At 26.7% G+C, this 27,546-nt stretch overlaps 6 protein-coding genes across 11 annotated transcripts; 2 read left to right on the top strand and 4 right to left on the bottom strand.

Annotated features, from left to right (window-relative positions):
- Window positions 1–4,570: 4,570 nt before the first annotated feature.
- Window positions 4,571–10,629, bottom strand: Acn (apoptotic chromatin condensation inducer acinus). Of its 2 annotated transcripts, none has more exons than XM_011507774.1 (10): window positions 10,482–10,629; window positions 8,434–8,729; window positions 6,490–8,074; window positions 6,309–6,396; window positions 6,112–6,231; window positions 5,851–6,034; window positions 5,559–5,767; window positions 5,228–5,464; window positions 4,867–5,127; window positions 4,571–4,779 (listed from the first exon to the last, which is right to left on the bottom strand). In XM_011507774.1, exons 3-10 carry the CDS (start codon window positions 8,070–8,072, stop codon window positions 4,660–4,662), a joined length of 2,802 nt encoding a protein of 933 aa, XP_011506076.1. In that variant the 5' UTR covers window positions 8,073–8,074; window positions 8,434–8,729; window positions 10,482–10,629; the 3' UTR covers window positions 4,571–4,659. The 2 variants fall into 2 exon arrangements, with proteins under 2 accessions (XP_011506076.1, XP_011506077.1); XM_011507775.1 differs by lacking the exon at window positions 10,482–10,629 and adding an exon at window positions 10,246–10,320.
- On the top strand, window positions 8,779–10,020 carry sicily (NADH dehydrogenase (ubiquinone) complex I, assembly factor 6 homolog sicily). The gene is made up of 4 exons (XM_011507773.1): window positions 8,779–8,920; window positions 8,990–9,212; window positions 9,304–9,699; window positions 9,764–10,020. The coding sequence occupies exons 1-4, from the start codon at window positions 8,808–8,810 to the stop codon at window positions 9,968–9,970; spliced, it is 939 nt and encodes a 312-aa protein (XP_011506075.1). The 5' UTR covers window positions 8,779–8,807; the 3' UTR covers window positions 9,971–10,020.
- Window positions 10,386–16,469, top strand: LOC105368703 (zinc finger protein 676). Of its 2 annotated transcripts, XM_011507777.1 has the most exons (14): window positions 10,386–10,539; window positions 11,080–11,347; window positions 11,424–11,545; window positions 11,644–11,759; window positions 11,849–11,991; window positions 12,065–12,106; window positions 12,515–12,777; window positions 13,106–13,443; window positions 13,539–13,885; window positions 13,975–14,048; window positions 14,131–14,356; window positions 14,432–14,538; window positions 15,781–16,029; window positions 16,108–16,469. In XM_011507777.1, the coding sequence occupies exons 1-14, from the start codon at window positions 10,402–10,404 to the stop codon at window positions 16,291–16,293; spliced, it is 2,619 nt and encodes an 872-aa protein (XP_011506079.1). In that variant the 5' UTR covers window positions 10,386–10,401; the 3' UTR covers window positions 16,294–16,469. The 2 variants fall into 2 exon arrangements, with proteins under 2 accessions (XP_011506079.1, XP_011506078.1); XM_011507776.1 differs by having other exon boundaries at window positions 12,065–12,777.
- Window positions 16,470–17,279: 810 nt separating this feature from the next.
- Atg3 (Autophagy-related protein 3) lies at window positions 17,280–18,949 on the bottom strand. The gene is made up of 6 exons (XM_011507772.1): window positions 18,708–18,949; window positions 18,379–18,567; window positions 18,060–18,305; window positions 17,825–17,971; window positions 17,594–17,721; window positions 17,280–17,502 (listed from the first exon to the last, which is right to left on the bottom strand). Exons 1-6 carry the CDS (start codon window positions 18,777–18,779, stop codon window positions 17,340–17,342), a joined length of 945 nt encoding a protein of 314 aa, XP_011506074.1. The 5' UTR covers window positions 18,780–18,949; the 3' UTR covers window positions 17,280–17,339.
- A 424-nt stretch (window positions 18,950–19,373) lies between these two features.
- Rpp30 (ribonuclease P protein subunit Rpp30) lies at window positions 19,374–20,700 on the bottom strand. The gene is made up of 7 exons (XM_011495509.1): window positions 20,574–20,700; window positions 20,271–20,488; window positions 20,119–20,187; window positions 19,863–20,063; window positions 19,725–19,792; window positions 19,547–19,626; window positions 19,374–19,471 (listed from the first exon to the last, which is right to left on the bottom strand). The coding sequence occupies exons 1-7, from the start codon at window positions 20,656–20,658 to the stop codon at window positions 19,374–19,376; spliced, it is 819 nt and encodes a 272-aa protein (XP_011493811.1). The 5' UTR covers window positions 20,659–20,700.
- Window positions 20,701–22,682: 1,982 nt separating this feature from the next.
- Window positions 22,683–26,231, bottom strand: Rab14 (RAS oncogene family member Rab14). Of its 4 annotated transcripts, none has more exons than XM_011507768.1 (7): window positions 25,660–26,231; window positions 24,769–24,881; window positions 24,561–24,687; window positions 23,387–23,504; window positions 23,212–23,330; window positions 23,066–23,134; window positions 22,683–22,981 (listed from the first exon to the last, which is right to left on the bottom strand). In XM_011507768.1, exons 2-7 carry the CDS (start codon window positions 24,872–24,874, stop codon window positions 22,864–22,866), a joined length of 657 nt encoding a protein of 218 aa, XP_011506070.1. In that variant the 5' UTR covers window positions 24,875–24,881; window positions 25,660–26,231; the 3' UTR covers window positions 22,683–22,863. The 4 variants fall into 4 exon arrangements, with proteins under 4 accessions (XP_011506070.1, XP_011506072.1, XP_011506071.1 ...); XM_011507770.1 differs by lacking the exon at window positions 25,660–26,231 and adding an exon at window positions 25,549–25,638; XM_011507769.1 differs by lacking the exon at window positions 25,660–26,231 and adding an exon at window positions 25,323–25,531.
- Between the last annotated feature and the right edge of the window lie 1,315 nt (window positions 26,232–27,546).

Raw genomic sequence — 27,546 nt, 5'->3', positions numbered from 1 at the left:
CGCGAGTATTATATCACTTGTTATTCATAACTAAAGAAACTAAACACATTATATATATATATATATATATATATATATATATATATATATATAATGTGTTTAGTTTCTTTAGTTATGAATAACAAGTGATATAATTATATGTTCAGTTATACTATACAGGATTTATAAAAGAGATCAAGATCTTTAAATTTTTTAAAAATAAGTAAGTTTATAAATAAAACAGTTGTAAGATATAAATGAATGATTTGATGAATTATTTAAACACTAATGAAAATTGAATTAAATTGAATATTGCTTATATATAAAGAATCAACCTTTTAAATTTAACTATTATAATTGAAATATTGTTTTTAATAATGATTAAAAAATTGTTTCTGAAATTTCATTAAGTCATCCATATATGCAACATGTCGATGTTATTTATATATATATATATATATATATATATATATGCGTGAATGATTTCGAGTCAATCTTTTTCTGTATATTTTATATATTACGTTTACAAGTATTTTATATAAAACAATTAATATGAATAATCTTATGATATAGTTAATATAATAGTTTGTCTAATGCTTTCATTATGTGTTAAATATATTTTTAAAACACTTACGCGTTACTAAGCGTAAATTGAAAACTATAATAATAATATCTTGCCAATTAATTCCATAATTATTTCATAATTTAGGTGTATTCGAAATTTTAGAAAACAGAAGAAACTACTTTTATATGTTAAATTATACTTGTAAAACGAAATACTTATTTTATGAGTAATAATAGATGTTTGGAATTGATACATTTTTATATTATAATTAGATATTGGGTTTTCTAAAACAATAAGTTTCAAGTAGTTGAGTAAAATTATTATTACTTTTGAATAATAACACTTTTCATCATGAATTTCGATTGAATTTCCATTAATAAATGAAGATGTATACCTTTTTTGTATACATGACTTCATTAAATAAAATATAACTTTTATTTCAATCCTTTTCTCTAAAAAAGAATTAAGGTCGAAACGCTTAAAAAGTTATATAAATAACACCAATGTTTACGTTGATTCTTATTTGTACTACTCACATTTACTATTTTTGACTTTTTATTCTAAATATAGACTACTAATAAACATACGATTGAAAGTCAAAAAATCACAAAAAAAGTAAAATCACTGTGAAGGGTTCAAATTAACAATTAAGTAAATTAATTCTTTATACGTCACGTTTTATTATTTGTTTAATTATCAAATTTTAATATGTAGATTACTTGACTATTAGATTTATCAAAATATTTTTTGCACATAAAGTGTACGTGTACTACTTTACCTTCAAGTCAGTCTCTTTATAAAATTAAATTAAATCATTTTGTTTATATTATGATTATACTTTCGAAAAACTCGATTGTAGCATTTATTTAAAGTATGTTTATGCACAGGTTTAATAATAGTCAAGAAAAATTAAAACAAAATAAGAACCAAACCAGGTATTTTAAATATAATTGAAAAGATCAGTGATTTTAGCTTAAAAGTACATTTATCATTTTCCTTATAGTAATAGTCTGTCATTTTTGGGGGCGAGATTCGAATATTTTTTATTGCCAATCAAAGTTGAATGTAACATCAATTATTGTGTTAACTTTCAAACAATGCATATTGACAACTAAAACTCTACATTACATTACATTATAAATAATAGTTTTTCTGAAACACATACATTAAAAAGTGAATCTCATGAAAAACACTTTTGCCAAAAAAACAAAACAAACAGTTCAGTTAAATGTTATTACATAATAATGTAATAACAAACGTGTGTTTAAATGTTTTTAAATTAATCAAACGGTTCATTAAATAATTTAAACGTATATTAAATTGTTTTACTTGAACATAAATTTTTATCACTAACAAGTTATTATAAATTTCATATGATACTGTTGAAGATTAATTTGAGTAAATAATGTTTGTCAAATGTTACCACTGCAATAAATTCTCATTCTGTTTCTACATAGCCTAGAATAATTTGCACTGCTACTAAACGCAAAATCATTGATTGGACAAAGAATAAAACGAATGATTATTAACATTGCAAAACATTAGTCGATATAAGGTGAATATGTGACGCAATAAAAAAGTAATGTAAATCTAAATAATTGAGATTTACGCTCTATTTTTTTATCAATCATATTCATTTGTATGAATATTATAAATATTACGGGATAAAGTAATGGCATTCGATCTATTCTTCAGAGACGCAAGATGTCATTTATATTTTCAAGCGTTAAAGTTACGTCTTTATAATTTCTATATACGCATTTATACTCAAAAACCATTTGATTATTAGTTTTGAGATTTGATATAATTAAAAAAAAAAGAAGATGACTCGCGCCAAAGATTAGAGTTAAATTATTTGTCAACTATTACTTAAAGGTCAAAGATAATTTTGATAAATGATTAATCTACTGGTAACAATTTTAAACGTTTCGGTAGGCAAATTTTTAATTAATAATTAAATTATTTTCTACTTTAATACAAAACAAAACATTTAAAAAAATAATTTATAATTACAGTGCTATTGTAAAGGTTTATTTTATTTCATTGAAAGGTATTATTGCTATGTAAGTATGTATGTGTGTATGTACTAAAATATTTGTAAAGTTAAATGTAAGGATAATAATATGTCTATATTCTCAATAAAATACAAATAACTCAATATTTTGATTGATGGATTTGTATTGAATTCTCTATTTAATCAAAGAAGCTTTTCTGATGATCTACAGAAAAATATTTATTATTTTACTTATTACAAAACATTTCTCAATCTGAAATAAAAATAAGCCTATATAATACACTAAGGAAGCGTTTGATTTCAAAAAGAAAGTATTGCAAGTTATTAATTGCTTATTTAAGGATTATATTATATAAGGAATATAATTTCTTATATCCCGTGTAAATGATTATACTAATAGCTTGAATGTATTAGAGAAATTGATTTTAAAAATAATCTTAATCCAATACAAATTATCGTTTTACTTTTTATAAGTTTGGTTAGATTTAGCTTTCAATAATAATGCAATTAACAAACGCTTTCTTATTCCGTAAGTGTGACTTAAGATTTATGTATTTCTAAGATATTATATTAAGTTAGCTTAAAGATGCGATAATAGAAAATGTACAAATTGGCTTAAGTGAATACGAATTAGCTTTTGATCTTTTATTGGTAAGAATTTCAATTATTATGAAATATTTTCTCCGCTAATTCAAAGAAACATAATTGCATCTATAATTTTTGTAAATTACTATGATTGTGTTAAAATAATGTTATTAGATATAAGTTAATGATTAAGCCGTGCTAATCACATACACATTATAAAATACATGTGAATGAGATAACTATGCAAAAGTAAATCTTGTATCTTTTCACTAAAAAAACAAAACAAAAAAACACCACAAAAACAAAAACAAAAACAAAAAAACGTTTATTCATAAGCGTTTGTGTAAAACTGTAAATTTTTTATAATTATAAAATTATGTACAGAAAAAATGTAGTTATTATTACCAACCAATACTTTACTGCTAAATATCAATGAAAAATAACTTTATGCTAATTACAAAATTTTTATAATTCGTTTATTAGTACTCGCTAAAAACAGCTACAGGTATATATTTAAATACCATTTAAAGTCTACAAATCAATAGAAATGGTTTTACTATGCTTTGTATGTATTATTAGCAATTTTACAATTTTATTAGTTCTATTATCAGATACATGTATATACAGTTGATTCTTGAAAACGAATAAATTTTCGTTTTAACAGTGTATCTGCTGCATTACACATTTGATAGCAACAATTTTGTAGCTATACGATCTTTTAGATAATGTAATTTAACAATATATTGATATCCTGAAGCTTTATGAATACTACAACGTGAAAGTTTTTTTCATGACATTTTGCACTTGGTAGTTCACAATTGAGCTTAGCTCCATTTCTGCCTGTTCGGTTGTTTACTTGAAAAATAAACAATACCAACTTTTATTAAGATTGGAAAACTTTCTGTCTTGTAAAGTCCCACGAAGATATCACGCAATGTATACGCACAAGATACAAAAGCAATTTATGTGCAATGAAAATAATTCCTTAGATGTGATATAAATCCTCCGGAGAAGTCGACGGCTTTGTAGTTTTAGGAACATGGCAGAATGATGCCTCTGGTAGATAGTAGTCTGTTGACCTGTAAGAAGCACGGCTTATATGATGAAAATCAGGATCAGGGACCAAGGATGAGGATTCCATGCAAGGTAAGATTTCGTTCGTATTTCAAAAAAATTTCCTTTCAGTCGAAGAATATGTAAATAAAATTTATCAAATTAAAAAAATCCGTTCTTTTAAATATAAACTAGAATAGCTTTAATATTCTGCAACATAGAAACTATAAATTAAATCGATATACTTTTTTTTTATCCAAAAAATTTGAATAATAAAGTACAGAAACCTATAAATCGCGTAAAATACGAATTAAATAATACGCTATTTGCATCGATCACAATAACGTGCCGAGGACTCGTCAAACTGTTCAAGTCAAAAAAAAAAAAAAAAAAAAAAAAAAAAAAAGAGAGAGAAAGAGAGAGGAGGATAGGAAAGTTTTGTCCTTTGGATTCTGTTAAAAAATTATTTTCTGGGACTACGACGACGACGCGTGTCCCGATTTCGTTCGGCACGTCTCATTTCTTCCAATCTGCGCGCATGTTCAGCCATGTGCTGTCTCCTCATTTCTTCTTTTACAATAATCTGCAGTCATCGATTAAATTTGCATTAATGCGAGTAATCGATTAATTGTATTTAGATTACGTACAATTTTCCAATCCGATGCGTTACCTGTTCATTGGTTAATGGCAGCCAATATATGCACGGGATAGCCTTAGTTTTTCTGAAAAGATCGTCTAGAAGCTTTGCTGTTGGAGGTTCTTCTTCTTTCTTCTTAAATTTTCGCGCTGGCGCTGGAAGATGAGCTTCAAGTATTGGACTCCTACTTCTTTGCCTCTTTTTCTTTTCGAATTCCTTCTTCTCTCGTTCTTTTTCTTTAACATGCATCTGTCCATCTTCTTTACCCAGATCCCATTCGCGTATAACCGTAATCTAATAAAAATATATAAATATATATTAGCCATCACATTAAATTACGTTAGATTTTTTTCATTTTTATGGAATTTTCATGGATTTGAAATTTATAAAATACCTTATTTACTACATTATTTCCTTCGTCGCGTGACCAATGAAATCGTTTCCACACATCACCGGAAGGTGTCGGTTCTACTTTCCTTGCAACCGGTTGATCTTTCGACGAAGTTTCTCGGGTTGTATTCATATCTTCCTTTGTAGCATAGTCTACAATAAGTTTCTTTGGGTTTGATAATGGCCAAGAAACGCCATGCAATGCCTGTCTTGTTTCGAAAGCTTGATCTTCGTTAGCATACTGAAGCAAATTATTTAAACATCATGAATGACTAATGCGCATTTAATTAAAAACAAAAATAAATAAAATGTATTTTATTATAATTATCAAATACCTCTACAAAGCATTTAGATTTTATTCTATCCATCCAAAATCCATTTTCTACAATTGTGCCCGTACGTGACAGAAGCTCTTTGATTTGATTTAGGGTAAAGGGACGTACCAAATTTCTTATTAATAGAATATTTGTTGCTTGAGCTTCAGGTGGGCTTGGTGATTTCGGACGTGGAGTTTCTTTAACGACCGTTATCTTTCGTCTTGATGCTGAAAATAATTTACAGATAATTTATTTTTATTTCTACTGCGGCGAAAACGATTATAAAATAGGTACAAGTAAATGGAATTACTTATGTGATTATCAATTTTTGAATCTCCCTTTTTGTTAATATCAATTTTTGAAACTGTATCATATTTCGACTTGTGATCTCCAGAATTTTCAGATTTACTTTTTCGACTTTCTCTTTCATCATCCTCATCTTTATTAAGTCGTACTTCATTTACAGATAGAGGCTTTGCACCTGGTACCAAAGCCTGTTGAACATAATGTTTAAATACATTAACTAATAATTCATAATTAGTTCATTATAATTATTATACTAAACTACAACCTTTAGAGAGTCTGTTGAAATGGAAAATGCTGGTGCAATGTCAGTGGACGTTGTCATACCCCAGCGACGCCTTTTTGTAGAACTTTTCTGATCAGGTTGTTCGTTATCAGCATGATTTTCCTAATGAAATAAATATTTTGAGTTTCAATTAACTTTCATGCAATGATACAATTTAATGTTATTATTCTAAAATATACCTTATTTTGATTAGACTCCTTTGAAATCGGTTTTTTGTTCAAATTTTCTTCTTTCTTTGTTTCTGAATCCGTTGATAATCTAGTAGAGCTATAAAGTTAATATAACATTTAAAAGTAATTTTTTAATATTTCAAATACGTGTATTTGAATAAGAAAAAATAAAGAGAGATGAAATACTCACAATGACCTCTTCAAACTAACTTTTATTGGTTTTGAAGTAGATAAGTTTACGTTTAATTCGTCCGATTTTTCACTGATTTCAAGAATATCATCTTTCTCTATATTGCATTCGGATAACTCAATTTCTGATTCTGCATTAGCAGATACCGAATTCTTGTCTACTTCGGTTGTTGTAGTCTTTTGTTTCTCACTTTTCTTTTCTTTCCTGCCTTTTCTTTTACCTCCCTCTGCTTTAGAAGTATCCTTTTCAACCTCTTTTTTTTGAGCTCCTTTTTTCTTTATTTTATTTGATTCGTCGTTTGATTCGGGAGTATCTGAATGCGATGACTCACGATATTTAATCTGAGTGTCTTGTGTGTCTGATGAATCAACTTTAGAACTTGGTTCTTTTTCTACATCTTCTCTTATCTCTCCTTCTTCTTCTTCCTCTTCATTTCTTGAATTTCTTTTAATATCTACATTATCGGTAGCAACAGTTTTATTACTAATTAATATATTCTCCGTTTTTTTTTCTTTCAACAGAGTACTCTCTTGTTTCAAAAGTTCATTCGATACGGGTATTACGTTCTCTACAGTACGATCTCCGCAAGATGCAGTCGATTCATCAGTAATTGCTTCTTGATTTATTTTAACATTCTTATCCGCAGGAATTACTTTATTAGAATGTTCATCGTTTATACTTGGATTAGCATTAGAACCAATAAGCTGATGAGACTTTTTGCTAATTGAATTTAATCCTGGTGTACTTGAGTTTTCTGGATAATCTTCGTTTTGTTGATCATTGAGCAATTTTCCTGAAGTAAGTTCTGCAACATTTTCCCTGCAATCTAGCGATTGACTCGAATGAGAATTATCACTAGGTAGATTTGTGGAAGGGCTTGATGACTTATTATCCTCATTGTTTGGTGGCTCAGACAATTTTGTTGCAGTAGTTTCAGACAGGTTCTCCTTGAAATCTGCTAGCTGATCTATGTTTGTTTTATCATCAGACAAGTTGGCTGAAGTGATTTCAGGCAGGTTCTCCTTGTAATCACTTACCTCTTCGTTGGAGTCCTGACCTGGGTGCGAAGAAGAGGGATCGTCAACCTGTTTGCCAATAGTCGTCTTTCGAGAAGACGATATTTGCTCATCGGCTGAGTCAGCCTCTTCCGCGCCTCCTTCATCACTATCTGGCCACTTGTGTGATTTAGTTTTACTTATAGAACTGTCTGATGCTTCAGAAATATTACGCTGTCTACAGAGTTTCAGCTTCTGTATTTCTCCAGGCGATGCATCCGCTCTTGCTACCTTCCACACCGATCCATTATCCTCTTCGCCTTCTCCAAGTACAGACTTGATAAGCTCACTGGATATAACATCCTTTCTCAACTCTTCACGATCGTTGCCCTGTTGTTCAGATTGAAGTCGTAATTCCTTATCGTCATCCGAAAATGGAGTGCTCGAAACATTCTCATCTACGTTCTCTCTTTCTGGCGACGTAGACGGCGATGCTTTACCTCTTCGACGAGTCGTCCTTCTCGTTGGCTTCTCTACTTTCTTCTCCGGGGAGCCCTTGGCCTTGTTCCTCTCACTTTTTCGCCTCATAACTAAAATAAATATTATACTTTTTGAAACGCTTTCAAACGTATCGTACTGATAAATTATAAAAAAATATCACTCGTTATCATTAATTTGCTATCTCTAATATAATTATTATTCACGTTAAACAAATTATTAAGAATTACATAACTATTGTAATAATGATAATTTGACACACTTATTTAATATAAAATAAGGCTGTAAATTGAGAACGGACGCTCGTTTGGCTCGATAGGTTAATTAAATCGTGCAATGTAACAAACACGATTTACATGGAGACCTTAGGCGTTGCGGGCGGCAGTAACGGCAGGCGTATTTCTAACAAGCCTGCTAAAAATGAAAATAACTTTTTGAGCTCTGAACTTACTTGTATGAATAATTCGTGAAAGTTAGTAGATTAATCGTGATCCCACGTTCCAAGAAACTTCGATTAATTTCATGAAATAAGACACGCTGCAGAAACAATCCGAGCCATGTATATAAATGCAACGACGCTATTAAATAGTATTACTTATACCACCGCAGGCGCAAATTCTCTCTAGTCGATTGGACATAGACTTTCCGAAGGTATGATGTGCATGCCAAATTGAAAAATGGGCAATTACACCAACAGCTGCGCCCTCTTACACGGTGAATGGAAGAAATTAAGAGACCCAGTTTTATCTGAAAAATAATTATAAATCACATTTTCATTAGCTATTTAATTATTTTCAAATATTTCGTTAATTTATTTCTTTTATTATGATTATAATTTCATTGAGAAAATTATTGAAATCGAGATATTGTCAAACGAGAGGTTTAAAAGTAGCATCCGCAGGGCAAACACCTGCTGAATATTGTTTACATTTAGTAAGGTAAGACTGATTATAACCATTATTAAATTGGGATTTACTTTCAGTATAATTGCGAATGGCTTTTTTCAGAAACAATGATTTTGAGAATTTTTTGTGTACATTAATTTTGCCAAAAATTTTGAGATCCACTGCCTTTGCGATTCGAGCTTTCAACACAGAAATAGCTACGATTCAAGATCAAATTACAGACAATAGGTACGGCTTATTAAGAATTGAATTTTGGACAGATACTTTGAACAATATCTATAATGACAAGCCAATAGAACATCCGACGTCCTTAGAACTATATAGGGTAAGCACAAGATAGGAGGCACAAAATGTTTTTACATTAATATAACATTTACATTTACATTACATTAATATAATTAAAACTCAACTTTTAGGTGATGCACAAGAAGAAGTTGTCTAAATATTATTTTAAACGTTTAATCGAGTCTCGATCCAATCATATAAATTCCTCTACTTTTACAAGTTTACAGTCAATGGAAAATTATGCCGAAAATTCAGTCTCTACTATTTATTATTTGCTTTTAGAAGCAGGCGAAATACAGGATATAAAAACAGATCATTTTGCGAGTCATTTGGGCAAAGCCCATGGTATCGTGACTTTAATCAGATCCGTGCCTCATAATACAGAGAGGAGAATCATTAATCTACCGCAAGATGTACTCATGAAGCATGGGATCTCTAGCGAATCGGTGCTTCAAAAAAAAAGTACTAACAAATTAAAGGACGTGATTTATGAGATTTCTACTAAAGCTAAACAACATTTAAATAAGGTTAGTCTATATTGTCTATATTGTTATTTCTATTGTTGTATCTTATATATCTCTTTTGCTACAGGCTTTATCTCTGCAAAATCAAATTAAAAATGAGTCTCGCATAATTTTTTTGCCATATATTTTTATTAAGGATTATCTCGACAATTTAGAAAAAGCAGATTTTGATGTTTTTCATCCCAAATTGCAAGAACGAAACGACTTACTAGTATTCAAATTACTTTGGAAAAAATTATCTCTTCAAATAAACAAGTCCTCTCGTTTTAACTAACATAAAATTTAAAATTATTATTTATACAACGTTGAAAAATTAATATATTGTATTTAATGCACGAAAATTCTGAAATAAAATATTTCACATTTTATATTGATTAAAATCGTATACAGAAAAAACACGAGTCAATATTACAATAGCCGACTCCTCTCTTATCTATGCTTATTATAAAGTTCGTGCTCAACATTTGCTAACTTAACCTTTCCATCATGGCGTGAACTGTAAATACGTAATTGCGTATTTAAATATGCAGAAAATATATATTAAATTACCTTTTAAATGATTTAAATCACTTGGTCTACTATAGAAAAGTTCAATATTTAACATTAAGATAGAAGGCTACAGACAAAATTAATATTGTCGGAAAAAACTGAATTCGCCGCCACCTGCATAGATCAAGGACTGCATCCATTTCAGCGGTCGCTGTCATGGCGAAGATTTGCTTATACGACTCGACAACTTGCCGTTTGTGTGCGGAAAACAACGACAACGGCGAAATGTTATTTACCGATGACTCCGAGGAAACAGAGTTAAGCGCGATGATCAACCGTTATTTACCGCTTAAGGTACGGAAGCGGGAATTTGATGGTTCGAACGTATCCCAAAATCAAGACTTGAACTTGACTTCCTTATCCTTTGCAATATGGAGGCTCGACTGATTTCAATCGTAGAGCATGAGACACTAATACCTACTGCATGGATCAAATCATTTTTGACGTTTGTTGCCCTTGTAGCCCGAAATTTTTAGCTACTGTAGCTTTAACAAAAGCGAATCATTATAGTAGAATATCCCTTTCTTATGACACAAGCCACTATTATCATTTTTATTTTCTATGTCTCTTTATCAAGCAAAATAATATTTATATCTGTTGATTTTGAGAAGTAAGATTAGTTCTTGTTTAAATTCAAAAGTACAATAATTATGCTACAAAAGAGATTTCAAATTTTTATTAACATCATTTATAAATTAAATAAAAATATTTTAACACTTATGTGAACTCAATTTTATACCTCAATATTACTTTTATACTATGCTTTTTGTTTGACATTATCTGCAAATGCCATATTTCCTGTAATATGAACAAAGTTATTTTAATAATTCGCAGGTTCACGATGATGGTAACTTGCCCCGTACCATATGCCCTGGGTGTAATATTCAATTGGAAGCGACTGTACAATTTTTTGAGCTACTTATTAATGGTCAACGTAAAATTCAAGAAATGTGGAAACAACAAATTGAATTCCAACGTAGGATCGAAAGAGGTCGTCTTAAAAAAAAGAACATTAACATAACATTGAATAATTCTAAATTGTTAAATGCAGAAAACGATAACTTAGTCCCAGAATCAAACCATCAACAAATTATTATAAATGGTAATGCTTTAAGGAAAAACACCGAAAAGATAAACAATATTATACTGTAATATATTTATTTATTTGTTTTGTTTAGTAATGCCTGATGGTTCTGTTTATGCTGCTGAACATGATTTAAGTTTACAAATGCAAGGACTAGATAAGCCAAAAAGAAAAAGAGGCCGACCACCAAAAACTTCATCTGAAGAAGAATTAAAAGTAATCCTGTTCATTGCCTATTTTACTACTTTATATCAACTTTTAATTATCAAAGATAATTTTATTTATCTTGTTGTTAATTTCTTAATATTTTCAAGGACAATGACAAGGATGAATGTATGGAAGAAATAAGTCAAGAAGAAGAAGAGAAGCAAGAAGAAGATGAATTTGATAAAGATGGAAGACAGAGGAGAAAACGTAAAGTTCCTAAGAGGTAACTATACAAAACTGTCTAAATATATATATATATATAATTATCTTAATTAGATATTAAGAAATTATAACTATTTCTAATTTATACAGGTACATGGAAACAGTTCAAGGAAAAGAATTAGAAAAAATGTTTAAAGAAGAAGGAGTTTTTGATGAAGATGATATGCAAATAAAATATGAAACAGATGAAAATTTGAATATTTCAAGCATAGATAGTAGCAACAGTGACACAGGTTTTTATATTGACTTTGAAAAATGGTAATTTGATTAAATATTATATATTATTTATTATGTAATGTGTTGTAGAAATAATTGGCCATTTGGAGACTATAGAAGGAAAAAATTTGGGTGAGTTAGTTGTAGTTAATAGAAATAAGGTTCGTACAAAATCAAAATTACAGAAATCAAAAGTAAAAAGAAAACACAAATTTACATGTTCCTATTGTGGTAAAGGGTTCTTACAACGGAGTAAATATATTATTCATAAGAGTTTTCATAAAACAATAAAATACGAATGTACTGAATGTCATAATCAATTTTCAAATAAAGAGAATTTAGCTTTTCATCAAAAGACATTAAGTCATACCGGAGAAAAAATAACTGAAATAAATGATGTAGAAAAAAATATCAAAACCGATCCTCATAAAGCTATTAATTTAGAGTTGGTAAACATGATTGAACCATCCACAAGTTTAACAACTTCTTTAACAAGTTTACATAGTATAAATCCTGATATTAAATCTTTGAATACTCTAGAAAATAACGAATTAAAAGTTATTGGAGTGGAAAATCAAGTAGCTGCATGTAGGGAAGAAGAATTATCCCAAGATTCTGAATCCAAAGACACAGACAATATATTCAAATGTGACAAATGCAATAAACATTTCCAATCAAAAAATAATTTAGAAACTCATGTAAAAGTGGTACATCAAGGAGAAAAGCCTTTTATATGTGAAATATGTAACAAAGCATTTGCATATCAATCAAGTTTGAAAGGACACAAGGAAATAGTTCATCAAGTAAGACTACTTTGAAATATTGATTACTGCAATTTAATAATAATAGTAATAACAAAAATGTTTTAATTTTTAATTTTATATAAATGAAAAATGAAAGTTAACAGCTGGGAAGCCAGATTATTTAAACTGATTTACCTATATTTAAATATTTTAAATTTATTTCAAACACAAAATATGTATCAGCCCCTATCTTATATGTAATTTCGTAATTTATTTCAAAATTTAATTGTTTTATAAAAATCAATTTCAAATTAACTCTATTATATAGAAAACACTTTATGACAAAATTCAAACTAAGTATATAATATATTGTATATATAATCCTTAGAATAATAAATCAGATAAAGGCTTTCCTTGTGACATTTGTGGAAAAGTTCTCAATCATCCAAGTTCGATAATGTATCACAAGTTAAGCGAACACAACAATGGACGTCGTTTTGTATGCAATAAATGTGGCAAAAGTTTTAAACATAAGCAATTATTACAACGGCATCAACTTGTTCACTCAGAACATAGACCATATCCTTGCAAATCTTGCAATGCTTCCTTCAAAACAAAAGCAAATTTATTAAATCATCAATCAACTCATACTGGAGAAAAGAAACATTTCTGCGAACTTTGTGATCATAAATTTGCTCATAAAACAAGCCTTACTTTACATTATAGGTATAATATACTATACAATTTATTAAAAAAATTGTTTAAAAGATTGTAAGAAATTTTGTTTATCTACTAATTCACATATTTTATTCTAATTTTAGAACTCATACAGGTCAAAAGCCGTACAAATGCGAAGTATGTTCAAAAAGTTTTTCTCAAAACGGTAATCTACAAGAACATATGCGCATCCATACAGGCGAAAAACCATATTGCTGTGATCATTGTGGTCGTAAATTTACGACATCATCACAATTCAAGTTGCATGTAAAACGGCACACAGGAGAGAGACCGTGGAAATGTGAATTTTGTGCAAAATCATTTTTGCACAAGGATACATGGAAATGTCATGTGCGTAGACATACAGGAGAGCGTCCATTTCAATGCGCATACTGTAATCGAGATTTTACAGAACAATGGGCATTAAAGAAACATTTGCGACTACATACAGGTAAATTTTGCATAAAGATTTTGATATGATAATTTAAATACGTTTGATTATTATTCGTTTTGATTAAAATATTTTTACTTATCTGTTAGGAGAAAAGCCATATAATTGTGAAGTTTGTGGAAAAGCGTTCGCTGATTGTTCAAATTTAACTAAACATAAAAAAGTAAATAAATATATACAGCTTAAGAGTCATCAACTATTTCTTAAATAAATTAAATTGTAAGTTAATATTGAAATTATTTTAGGTTCATAAGAATACAGGATTAGATTCTAATGGATTATCAGAGGGGCCTACGATTGGAGAAGTTTGGCAAATTTTACCAAGTTCTCAGGAAGAAAATGGTAATACACTCAATAACTTGACTCAAGTTATGACAGGAGATGAAATTTCAGAAGATGATATGTCACAAATTATTTATGTGGCTTATCAAGATCCTAATCATTCAGTCGAATCCCGAACATTGCAACTTAGTAAGTAGAATTTCATTAATAAATAATATATTTTTAGTTTATTATCATTAAAATTAACAAAATAATTTGTTATAGATAAAGGCAATATATTAACTGATCAAGAATCAAATTTAAATTCAACAGTAAATAATGATGATTCTAATAATATGGAACTTCCAGCTGAATCGGATTTACAACTTCAAGTAAGTTTTTTACATTGCATTAAATTTAATTAAATATTATTTAATACTGCCTTCAGACTATTATCAAGCAATTATTATAAATTATAATATTCATTTCATTTTATTATTTTATTTTCGCCACTTTTGCACAATGGCCAAAATAACCAAAATGAACACTGCGGATGATCAATAAAGTACAGGTTCATTATTACAAGAAAACATAAAAAATTTATCAATATTTTCGATGCATATATATACTTTCTGGACACTTATTTTATCTTCTTAAACTTTGCAGAATACCGACTGCAAAAATAACTGTTCTAATAATTTTTATATGTATATTTAGCTGTATATGTAAATTTTTTAAACTATGCAATTATTTATAACCATAAAAATGAAACTAATAAAGGTATAATATGTTATAAATGTATATATATAATACAATATAATATGTTCATATTCATTTTTCATTTGTCAACATATTCAAATTCATATTCATCCAATATAATACAATATAATAGTTCATTTTCATAGGTTTTTTCAATTTATACTATTTATTCAATTTATTTTATTGGCTACATGAAAATAAATAGTATTTTAAAATTATGGTAATGGCATTATAAAATTACTTTAAGTACATGTTCCATTGAAATTAAAAATTTTTTTATCTTCAATTGTAATTAATATATATGACAAATTATCACAGATAATTATTTTATTAAAAGATTAATTACATAATGTATATAACAAAAATATTAAATATATTTTCTTGTTTTTCTTTATAAATAATTTCATAAAAAAATTTTACAATTTATAAAATTTAATAATTACATTTATTTAAAAAAATTTAATATTAAACATTTATTTATATGCATTTTATAATACCTAATTTCATCAAAGTACTAGTAATTTTAAAATTTTGTAATTTATAACCTTTTATCGATTTATGCCCCTATATATCTACACGTATATTTGGTATATTAGTTTAAATACTTTATAAAGCATCACTTCATAATTAAATTGATTATTTTAGATAATTTAAATTTCCATAACATAATTACTATAATTTATATAATTTATTCAGTATTTTTTTAACTGACAATAAAAATTGATTAGATACAAACTTGAGTTTCAGTATACACATATAACAATTTTTTATAACGCAGCTTCATTATCCTTTGATCTCTGCATTTATATAATTTGGATATTTGAGCTACTTATCTAAAAAAATTTACTCAATAAAATCTTATTTAATATTTATAGATAACAGATGAGGATGGTAATGCCATTCCATTATCACTACAAGATGCACGTCAATTATTTTCGGAAGGACAATTTGTTAGTCAATTAAATGGAGGTCAAACGATAAGAGTTCAAAGTTTACCATCATCACTAGGAATAACTTCAGATGTTGAAATTACACCACTTTCTACAAAAGAAACTACCGAATCAAAACTCTCTTTAACATCAACAATTCAAACAGATGCTGAAGCTATAGTAAAAGTTTTAGAGGTGTGCTCAAATTTTAAAATTTAAAAGATCTGCTACAATTAAAACGCAACCAGAATTAAATATTTAATGTTATTGTAGGATGAAGATACCGATGCTACAGCTGTTGCAGCAATTAATCAAATGAATGCAGAAGATCGTTTGGAATTAGCTGATGGACAACAAGCTATAGAATTTGTTACTCAAGATGGACAGAAAGTGCGACTAGTAACTTCTCTGAATATAGATCCATTACAATTAGCCTCGGAGTACCTGACTATAGTTTAAATAAATTTGTAGCAAATATATGCTATAAATATTATTTAACAAGTTGTGATAATTTAAAAATTTTTTATTTAATGTTTCTAAAAAAATGTTCACTATACTATAAAAGTGTGTTAGTATGTAATGGTCATATGAGATGAAAAAATTAGTGTAATACATGTCATTCTTATAAATTTATAAAGCTACAAAAAATTGATTACAATGAAATTTTAACATTAATTTAATAAATATAAAAATTGTAAATACAATATTTGCATTTTGTAAATATTCACAATTTTTAAAATAATAATTAGTTCTTATTTCAGATTATTATATATTATTATACAAGCAGTATCACTTAAAACAATTCATTAAAAAATATTTAATACAAAATAATTCATAAAATATTAATAAATTTTTCATTAGCATTACAATATTATTGTGTACTGTTTCAAACAATGTATTTTTCAAATAATAGCTAATTTTCATTCAAAATGAATTTCAGTTTTATAATAATTTATGCAATTTTGTAATTACTTCATTTATATTATAAATTGCATTTTATAAATATAATATTTTAATAAATTATGTAATTTGTGTACAATTTCTCATCTTAAAATAATTTTTACAATATTATAAAATAAGAATTGTAGTGATGTCTTATTTAAATTGACCTTGTCTTAATTATTGTAATAATTATTTAATGCTTACTTAAAACTAAGTGAATCCTGATACAATAATAAAATGTACACGTAGATATATTTCACAGATATGATTTGCCATCATTGTTCACAATCTTCATTATTATTAAACATTATGAAGTTTATGATACGAATTTGTCAATATTTTATTTCTTTGAAAAATTTAATAAGTTGATAGAACTATATATTTTATTTTTATTACTATTATTTATTTAATATAAAAATTTAAGTATTTTAATGAATTTAGAGATACAGTAATTCTACACTTAAAAAATTATATTACAGCTGACAGATTCATTTACAGTATTCATAAAATTAATGAGACAAGATTTTAATTTATTTATAAAAACAAATTAATTTGTCCCATATTTAACTTGAACTAGTTAATGTTACATTCTGAGTATAGTCATATTCAATAGTTGGTATGACTGATTGTACAAACTTTAAAAATATAATAAGATACATGTGAACTCCTAATTCCCTACCACCTTCCATCACAGTTTCTATAATTTTTTTCATAACTTCAGCATGTCTATATCAAAAAATATATCTCATTAATAATATCACTTAAGACTATCACAATATAATTACAGAAAACTTATTATCTGAAATGAAAACTATACCTGCAAGGATGAACGGAAGCCATAGGTGGTCCTGGCATATGAGGATGAGTTTCCATTGTAACAGTTTTCTTTGCATGATCTTGACTAACATCTTCATACATTTCTTCCACAGTTAATGGTTTTCTATTCTATAAATAGAAATAAGAATAATATAAAAATCATAAGAATTATCAGAATAATATAATAATAATAAAAATCATCTTAAAAATTATCGTTCTAAAAAAAGCTCACTTCGTCATAACCAAAAAGCCATAGTCTTGGTGTTTGATAATACTTGTCATAAGTGATATGTAAATCGTAGGTTCTTGTTCTTATAATTTCACCTGCAGAAAATGATTCTTGATTTTCTTTAACTTTTTTTGATGTGTCCGTTGTATACTACAAACCCATATTTATAAAACTTTTATTTATTTACTAGAAGAAAGTAGTTTATAAAATGCGTTTCATATACAACAATGATACTTACTTTATCCTGTTCATCAAGCATACCGCTAACTTCAAAAGCTTCCATATCAGCTGCTTCTTCATCATCTTCATCATCTTCTATATCTTTATCAAAATTAACCACAGATGATCTAGTTTCTTCTAACGTCATTTCAGAAATTTTTTCATCCATCCCCTCTTGATTTATATCATAGTGATGAGTATCGACCCAACCACCTTCTGGATCATCAGCTTCAATAATTTGTTCATGCTCATCACAATATTCTATCTGCAAACAAATAATAAATGATTACATTGACTATAGAATATATAATAGGGGAAAATAATAATATAGATTTTACTTGTTTACATCTACGCGTGCAAGGAACATTGCGGGTAAGTAAAAACTGTTTGTCTTTTGGTAAATATGGTTTAGCTCTGTCTACATCCCCAACAGCCCATTGCCATGTTGGACAATGATGTACAAGATGCTCTCCAGCGGCAACAAACTCTTCTGGTGTTAAGACTCCAGTTTCCCTAAACTTGCTTTCCTGCGCATACAATAATTTGTCTCTAAATAATCAATACGCATTATAAATATTTATTAAATAGGAGTGCTTGACATTTAATATTTCATTATTCGAAAATATAAAAATTGTACAACATTAAAATATAATATATCTATAAAAACCTTTAAAACTGGGGTTAGATATTCAGCAAAGCTAAGAGCAGTGCCCTTTACAGAGTTTATAACACTCTGCATTATAATTTAACTCTAAATTAAGAACCACCTTGCAAATGAACTTTTTGCTTTCTAAATTTACACAATCCTAGCAATCCTTTTTTTTCTACTCCCGCGATCCGTATGAAAAATCTCCAAACGTGTATACAGCACTACACTGGTAGAGTAATTTTACATACGTAACAGCCTTAATTGATTCAATAGTTACACGAGTTATTTTGCTTATATCAACATCTTTGCAACACGCATGCGCTCGATAATTATTTAACAAGTTTTTCAAAATTCAAATCATCCAGTTAATAAAGAATTAAAAAATCATTAAGTCTAACGAAATCCTTAATGTATACACATATTCTACTGTTCATTCATCGTTTATTTATATATTTAGAATATTTATTTAAACATTCTTTTCATTTTTGATATCCTATAAGTATACTGTATATTTAAATAAAGTACATTGTTTGTATAAGGTTTACACAAAATGTAATAAAGTAAATAAATTAGTTAGTTGAATGTAAATTATAAATATAAATTAGTTGAATAATTATGTAAAATATATGCTTTTATTAAGAAATTATTAATTAATAATATTATTAAATAAATTATGATTTTATTTTATGATTTCAGTCTCTTCGCCGCTGGATCGTGTAACTTAAGGTCGTCATCAGTATCACGATAAATTCTAAATATAGCTTTTCTACAACGTCTCCCTTCTGTAAATTAAATTAAACAAGTAGATAAAAGAAAACATTTTATTAAGATTTGATAAAAAATGAAAAATAAATTACCTCCTTTTAGAAGGACTCGATGAGCCTGTTGAAGGATTGAGCATTTAGCTTTTACTTCATTCAATCCTAATAATCTAGCTCTAATTGCAATTAACAAAATTAAGGAAGCAACTACTATAATTTTATATTATATTTTATATTTTTATATAATAATGAGTTAAATCTAAGAAAAGGATACAAATTAATTATATCATATGGATTTCTAATAGAATAATGATTGTTGGCTCCACTCGAAATAATAACATTCTTAAAAGTCGAAGTAAAATTCATAATTATTAAAAATTTTTAATTGAGTTAGAATACAAATTTCATTTACCTTACTTTTTCCAAACGTATACAACAAATGTGAATGGTAAATAGCTAATTTACGAGTAGAAGTATTTATAACATCGGAATAATTTATTTCAAAATGAATACCCTTTTCTATTGCTTGAGAATATAATTTCCTACTTAGTTTTATATGAGAAGAAGTTGAATTTATTGTAATAATATCTACATTAAGTTGAGAACAGGCAAACTATAAACAAAATTAAGATAAATATATAACATAAAAACAATTGATTTAAACTTACCTGAAATGCTACTTGGCTTTTTGGAATAATGGCATATAAGTTATATTTATTTAAAATTGGCAACTGATTCTAAAAGTAATACAATTGACAAAAATTATTTGTAATATTTTGTGATAAAATTTTCACGCTTGAATATTAAATTATTGACAAACCAAAGAATGCGTTTTTATTGGGTCGGAGAAAGAAAAGGTTATTCTATGTAAAATATTTAGTTTTCCTTTAAATTCTTCAAGTAAATCATTAACATCTATTGGTTCAGGTATACATGGAATTACAGTGTCATTTTCATCAGTTTTTTTCTTCTTTTTTTTTTCGTTATGAAATACATTTTCATCAACATTTTGATTAAGTGCAACTGTGTTATAACCAACTGCATCATAAATAAAATATATTGACTAATATATTTAACTTGAAGATTTGTAAATTTTTTAATATTTAACTACAAAATTATTTACCGTTGTATAATTTTAATAGAGTTTCCCTCAAATTTCGTTTATTTGTCGATGCATGAACGCATAAATCGCAAAATCCATAATCCATTTCTTACTATTTTTACAAACGTAACCTATTAATCAATACATAAATATTTTGCTATTTACTTAAATTTACGGTAGAATTAAAATTGTTCTTTCTTAAAACAAAAAAAAAAACCAAAATAGCGAATTGTGATTTTGTTCGTTAAACGTTAAAAATATTTGAACTACACTTTTACTTTTAAAGGATAAGGAGCACAACTTAATTATTTATATATTGTATATGAATATATATTATATGTTACATGCGAGCTTACACATCCGTATGCTCAGAAGCAACATAATCAAATTGTATAAATTTTCATTCCTAAAATAAAATTACCGTAAATGCGAGGAAAGGCTATGTTGTTTCTTTTTCCAAAAATCGATACGTAATATAAATAAATTTTTAATGTTTATTTACGTTTACTTTGATTATATTTTTTTACAACAAAATGAACATTAAAAATTATAATCATCTTATTAGACAATATTTAAAATGACATGTTGGAATCATGTATGAATGTTTAAAATCGCTTAATTACAAACATAACTATTACTAAATTTTTTTTATAACATAAATATATAATATAAAAAAGATTAATATAAAATGATTATAATGAAAATAGAAGTCAACAAATAATCAATTTGTATAGTATAGTTAATTATTAGAATGACTTCATCTTAAACATTCTTAACATCGCATATACAGCAAAGTCAATATCTCATTAATTAGTGAAACTAATACATTTAATTAATATCTTTCAAATACTGTAAATTGAAAATATCTCCTGTATATATCTTAATATAAACCTGGAGGCAATAAAATAAACCATTTGGGAAAATAAAGCTCAGTTAGGCCCAATTCTGAATTTAATACTTATAATGATAATTCCATTTTGCAAAAGAAATAATTTATATACACTTTATAATTCCTTTAATGCTATAAATAATAACAGTACAACAACTTCCCATTTAGAATTTAGTATTAGTAGATAAAGCACACCTTGACAATGGCATTAAAGTATTTGTAAATACATTTTATAACGATCATACAAATGTTCATCTTTACTATTTACTTATTTATTATTAACCTATTTAATAATTGTTAGATACTACATTCTTTATGCATGATCTAATGTTATATACCTTTTCTTTTTTTTTTTTGGTTTATATAGAATAGCGATTACTTTCGCGATTATTTTTACAAAATGTGTTACATGTGAAAAATCGATTTTTCACAAAACGCTTAATCGGGCCTCATTATTTCATTTTTTGTTCCCGCCTTTATATTCTAAACATAATACACAAAGGAATGAAATAAACGTTTATTTACTTGATTTTGTAATTCTTTACCTAAAATCAAGCTGATTTTATAACATAGCATGGATGAATTATTCAATAATTAATCCATCAAGCAAACATGAATATTATAGTATATTATTTTTTCATCATGGCAAAATGAAAATTTAAACGTTATTATTCAATAAGATACACATTAATTCATATTCCTAGAATTTTTTTAATAAAAAAATTTAATCAATAATTTATTTAAATTACGAAGTCCGTTAAAAAATATCTATTTTTTTTATAAAGCAATTACATCATTCTTAATACTATATTTTAACAATAATTTTAAAAATTAATATCAATATATTAATAATCAAGATAATATACGATATAAATGTGCATTTATTTCATGCAATTATTTGCCAATCAAAAAAAACAATATCTAAATGATTTAGCGTTTAGGTAAATACTTTTCATCAAAGATCTAAACAAAACATAGCTTTTTTACTTTTATGTAAACCTTATATGCATTACAGGCATTCAGGGTTGTTCGTATACTGATAAATATTTGTTTTTTTACAAAAAATTACATGAAAATTAAATGGTATAGGATTTGTCAGTTTTTCATCTTTTGATATTTGAAACAAAAATCCGATTGATTTTCCACTATGAATATAAAACGTAAAATGTGTTTTAATAAAATTAAAAATATATATACATAAAAAATTATTCTAAACGAATTTACAATATTTTTTACTCATGCTTCTACTATTTATTGTAATTATTTTGAATCCTTTTCTTTTAAATACGAATAAGAAATCTGGAAAGTATGCAACAAAAGTATTATTAACTTTAATACAATTGTTAATAAAACATAAATCTTTGTCAGTATACAAAACCCCATTTAACGCATAAGAGGGTCTATATACAGATAAATAATAGCTTAACAAGAGCATGAGTCTTTTCCTCCTTGTTGAACGCTCAATACTCCTTGTAAATTGGTGCGACCGGGTTGACTTGGATTATGTTGTACTCCTGATTCTGCTGCATTTAAATCCAAACTGAAACGATAATTTAGACGATTATTCATTTTCAAATAATTACTTAATAATTATACTGTATTTATAGGATCCAAATCAATTTACCGGCCATCTTGTATACTTTGGTAGATTTTCTTTGCTGTTTCCAAAAAAGCTTCTTCAACATTGTCTCCACTAAAATAAAAATAACTAATATAATAAAAATATATCGTTTAACAATACTAGTTATATTTGTAAACATTTTTACATACGTTTTTGCACTAGCTTCTACAAACATCAGTCCATTTTCCTCAGCAAACTTTTTTGCTTCTTCATAAGTAACATCTCTTTGTCCTTCCAAATCACTTTTATTTCCAATCAAAAATATTACCTATGTTAAAAAAATTATTAGTACTTTAATTATAATTAATTTATTCTTAAACTTACAGTGCTTGGATTTGTAAGATTCCTTGTATCTGTCAACCAACTACTTAAATGATTATAAGTGGAACGTCGAGTTATATCATAAACCATGAGAGCTCCAGCTGCTCCACGATAATAAGACCTGCAGATTATAATAAAAAATTTAATCAAATTAAATTATTAATATTAATTAAAGTAAATGTTGCATTTAAAAATATATAAATATTTTAGTAAAATCAAAACTTATAATGTGTATATATATATCACTTAATTTTTTATTTTTGAAAATAATAAAATTTCAAATACATATTTAAAAAGCTTGTAAATATTATATAGTAATTTATTTATATAAATTTATATACATTTTTTTTAACAATATTACACTATTAAATTTTTAAAGAAATTCAATAATTATATTTAATTATTTTTTTATATTTTAATAAGAGAAATTGCTTTAGATTCAATATTAAAAAATATTCTTATATTCTATGAATAATATGCAAAGAAATAATATGAATCAGTTGTAGATAAATTAAGATATATAATTGTACATTATTTTAGATAAATTTTGACAAATAAAAATTTATTAATCCTAATTAAAAAAACAGACTTGTATTTTGTTTTATTACAAGAAATCATTAACAAAATTTTATTTAATTAATTACTCATAATAAACATTTAATTATCTTTTACTACTCCACCCACATGTATATATATATATATATATATATATATGTAAAGTAAAAATTATTACATTATTTTAATTTTATTTATTTTATTTGTTTAATTTTATTTATTTTTATTTATTACATTATTTTGTATTTACATTATATATTTCAAGTTTCTTTAAAAATTAATATTTTAATACTCTTTTAAAAAAGATTTATATAAATTTATATAAATAAATTTCTATATAATGTTCTGTATAAAATTTCTATATAAACCAAACTTTTTAATTTGTATCATATAATAAATGTTTTTATGTAAATGTACATTATTTTTATTGTTATCTATTAATTTTAAATTAAAAATATTTATTATTATAAAATATATATATATATAATCAACTTTGAACCAAGTAAAACTAACTCTATCATTCAGCTGATTAAGATAAAAATGCATAATATTCTACCTTTAGTATGATTTAATTATTTGCAGTTTGTCTTTAATAAATTTTTTAATTTGATTATATTAATACCTTGTTACTGCTCTAAACCGTTCCTGTCCAGCTGTATCCCATATCTGAAGTTTTATTTTTTGTCCAGCAACTTCAATGATTCTAGTTCCAAATTCTACACCAATTGTGTGAGGACAATCAGCCATAACTATAATATTAAATATGATTAATGAAACCCAATTAATAAAAATGATGTACAAGGTTTCTTATTTAATATTGATTTCCTTACACTTTTTTTCTGTAAATTGATGTAGCAAACATGATTTTCCTACTCCCATATCACCTATAATAATATACTTGAAAATATAAGAATAATTATAAGGTCCTGCCGACATCTTATACCTACAAAGAAAAAGTATTGCTATCAAATTCAGTATTTATATATAATAAAAAATATGATATTGTTTATAACAAAAAACAATAGACAACAATGAATCATTAATGAACTAGCGTTGAACTGATTAATTTAATCTTTAGCTACATGCAATTATTTTATGCACAATAAATACGAATTTATTATGACTATATATATATATATATATATATATATATATGCATATACTGTCTTTTTTTAGATATAACATTCACCTTTATGCAGTAAATTTCATTAGTTACTTAGTTATTACTAGAAACTTTTTGAAACTAAAATAATTTTAAGTAAATATTATTATTATAAATAAAAAAAAAATTTACGTATACAATTAAGAAAAAAATTCCGTATACAAAACATACAACACGAGTGTAAATAAAAAGCACTTGTGACTAAAGACAAAGACGAAATACCTTTATGATATTAAGATTACGCTACGATTCTATATTAAAAATGCGTAAGACGAACTTTATCACCAAACTAGTAAGAATTAAAAGGATAACATTGATATTACAATACTCGATGGCTCAGATACAACGAAGAAAACATTTCGAGAAATAAAGATATCGAGATTGAAAAAATAGCAAGCAACAGCAGGTAGTGGCTAACGAAGCCGACGTCACTAGCAACTAAAAGTACGTCTTAGCACTGTGTCCTTCTCAGATGAAAATCGTATGATAAATCACGTAACTGTAAAATCTGACGAGGACGCGCAAAAGATCGAGGGAGGAGACACGTAAGGAAGCTCACCTTTTCTGTGTGCCTATATGCAGTCGAAAAAAATCTACTCTCTCCTACAGATGTACATACACGCACATATACAATCGAGCGCACACGGGCGGACGTTCGACAAAATGTGTCCCCCGGGGGTTCGTGTGTCGGTATAAATTATCAGCCACTTAATCTGAGCAGTGGTTAAGCTCAAGCCTCACAATTTTCTTAGCAGAGGCTCATCAAAGTCACTCCCTTCCCAAATTCTCCGAGTACGCAATTCTCAAAACGATTCTCCGTAATCCCTCTGTGTGTATTCCATACACTCAATATGGCATACAAGGAGACGGTACACACTATTAGTGAGAGAGACGGAGAGAAAAAGTTGAGCGGCAGCGCGACGATGGTGGCGCGGCCAAATGTCAAACCACCTGTCAACTCTCGAACAACGCCTGTTCAGGTTGCCGAAGAAATTAATATAAGTCGAGTCATTTGTTTAGCAGGTATGCCGAACTCGAGGAGGCGATCATCCCCAAAATCATGTTTAAATTATAAATAGGAAGAATATCACAGTGCCACGTGGGAATGACAGAAAATCGTTATGGTACTTTTGGCCTTACGATATATGACTATCGACTTTTCTTGGACTTGCACAACTATTTGACGCGGGAAATTCTAATGTTTACAACACATGTGTCTTACATCTCTGTCTTTCTCGAATTATCACGTTAATAAATGTCGATAAAAAAAAAAAGCATAATTAGAAAAACTTGTTTGAAAGCAACGTGAAATTATTGGATTTAGAAAAAAAATAAAAATAAATAAAGAATAAAAACTTATGTACCAAAGCGTTAATTTCAATACCATGCAATACCGATATTTATATTGCGCTAGTGAATATCTAGATTACCAACTTCAAATTATAAAGCTTCTTTTGGATTATTATTATACAATTTAATAATAGCAGAATAGAAAATAAATGTCACTTCAAACTGTACATTTGTACAATTGCTTTTATTATTTATCATTCGGTAATAATTACCAGATTTTAATAAGCCCAATTACAGATTAGACTTTATACATTATTATCACTACTCAAATAATTATAATTCTTCGAAATACTAATACATTTTTCTGAATAAATAATTTTTTACACAGATATGTGTGTTATTACTTTTATTTCTTTTTAGTAACAATGATATTGCTTTCATTAATCATTTAATTTAAATTTTATTGAATATATTTTTCATAAATATTTAATTATTACATCGATTCAGTCTAAGAAGTCTCTTTTTAATTTTAAAATTAAGTTTTCATAGTCGAGCTATTGTTAAAACTTTTATGGATGACTTAATATTTCCTATCACAATCTAAAATTATGAATATCAAGCATATATATTCGGTAATACATAATTTAAATCGGTAAATAACAAGTGTATTTTTAATATTGAAATTTATTCATGGTTTATGTTATCGGATGATACTAAATTTAATCGATTGGTCATTAGTTGTATTCATTCTATTTAATTAAATTTTATTTAACTTTTATTTGCCGAAGTTACTCGAATATACAGAATTTAGTTAAAAATACTTTTCAAACAATATCTTATAAAGTAAGACCGTTTATTTTCATTGCAAATACATAATAACGTAACACTTGATATATAAAACCAACAGTTTCAACACAACTCACATTATATCACATTAATACATTGTATCTTTAAATTATAGTTATATATTTTATATAGTTATATAGTCGGTATTAATAATATTACTATTAAAAATTAAGATTTATCTTAATTTATCTTATATCTTTGATCAAAATGTCGAATGCACATATTGTTGATAAAATGCAGGGATTTTTATATGATAATTATGATTATTTAATTAACCAGAAATAGTATCTTTGTGCAATAAGAATTATAT

This window comes from Ceratosolen solmsi, unplaced genomic scaffold, assembly GCF_000503995.2.
Source record: "Ceratosolen solmsi marchali unplaced genomic scaffold, CerSol_1.0 scaffold1, whole genome shotgun sequence".
Lineage (NCBI taxonomy): Eukaryota > Metazoa > Arthropoda > Insecta > Hymenoptera > Agaonidae > Ceratosolen > Ceratosolen solmsi.
The sequence above is the reverse complement of the archived record's forward strand: the minus strand, read 5'-3'. Positions and strand labels throughout refer to the sequence as shown.

Excerpts from the sequence above, each read along its gene's own strand:
- Acn (XM_011507774.1), bottom strand. The coding sequence starts at position 8,072 with ATGAGGCGAAAAAGTGAGAGGAACAAGGCCAAGGGCTCCCCGGAGAAG. Across the intron at positions 6,232-6,308 it reads AGGAGTCTAATCAAAATAAG|GAAAATCATGCTGATAACGA; the intron begins GTATATTTTAGA and ends TTATTTCATTAG. Across the intron at positions 6,035-6,111 it reads TTTCAACAGACTCTCTAAAG|GCTTTGGTACCAGGTGCAAA; the intron begins GTTGTAGTTTAG and ends TATGTTCAACAG.
- sicily (XM_011507773.1), top strand. The coding sequence starts at position 8,808 with ATGATTATAATTTCATTGAGAAAATTATTGAAATCGAGATATTGTCAA. Across the intron at positions 8,921-8,989 it reads TATTGTTTACATTTAGTAAG|AAACAATGATTTTGAGAATT; the intron begins GTAAGACTGATT and ends GGCTTTTTTCAG. Across the intron at positions 9,213-9,303 it reads CGTCCTTAGAACTATATAGG|GTGATGCACAAGAAGAAGTT; the intron begins GTAAGCACAAGA and ends CTCAACTTTTAG.
- LOC105368703 (XM_011507776.1), top strand. The coding sequence starts at position 10,402 with ATGGCGAAGATTTGCTTATACGACTCGACAACTTGCCGTTTGTGTGCG. Across the intron at positions 11,760-11,848 it reads AAACGTAAAGTTCCTAAGAG|GTACATGGAAACAGTTCAAG; the intron begins GTAACTATACAA and ends TAATTTATACAG. Across the intron at positions 13,886-13,974 it reads ACATTTGCGACTACATACAG|GAGAAAAGCCATATAATTGT; the intron begins GTAAATTTTGCA and ends CTTATCTGTTAG.
- Atg3 (XM_011507772.1), bottom strand. The coding sequence starts at position 18,779 with ATGCAGAGTGTTATAAACTCTGTAAAGGGCACTGCTCTTAGCTTTGCT. Across the intron at positions 17,972-18,059 it reads TGCTTGATGAACAGGATAAA|TATACAACGGACACATCAAA; the intron begins GTAAGTATCATT and ends ATGGGTTTGTAG. Across the intron at positions 17,722-17,824 it reads GGCTTTTTGGTTATGACGAA|AATAGAAAACCATTAACTGT; the intron begins GTGAGCTTTTTT and ends TTCTATTTATAG.
- Rpp30 (XM_011495509.1), bottom strand. The coding sequence starts at position 20,658 with ATGGATTATGGATTTTGCGATTTATGCGTTCATGCATCGACAAATAAA. Across the intron at positions 19,793-19,862 it reads ATACGTTTGGAAAAAGTAAG|AATGTTATTATTTCGAGTGG; the intron begins GTAAATGAAATT and ends TCGACTTTTAAG. Across the intron at positions 19,472-19,546 it reads TCGAGTCCTTCTAAAAGGAG|AAGGGAGACGTTGTAGAAAA; the intron begins GTAATTTATTTT and ends TTTAATTTACAG.
- Rab14 (XM_011507768.1), bottom strand. The coding sequence starts at position 24,874 with ATGTCGGCAGGACCTTATAATTATTCTTATATTTTCAAGTATATTATT. Across the intron at positions 23,505-24,560 it reads CGGTTTAGAGCAGTAACAAG|GTCTTATTATCGTGGAGCAG; the intron begins GTATTAATATAA and ends TATAATCTGCAG. Across the intron at positions 22,982-23,065 it reads CAAAGTATACAAGATGGCCG|TTTGGATTTAAATGCAGCAG; the intron begins GTAAATTGATTT and ends TTATCGTTTCAG.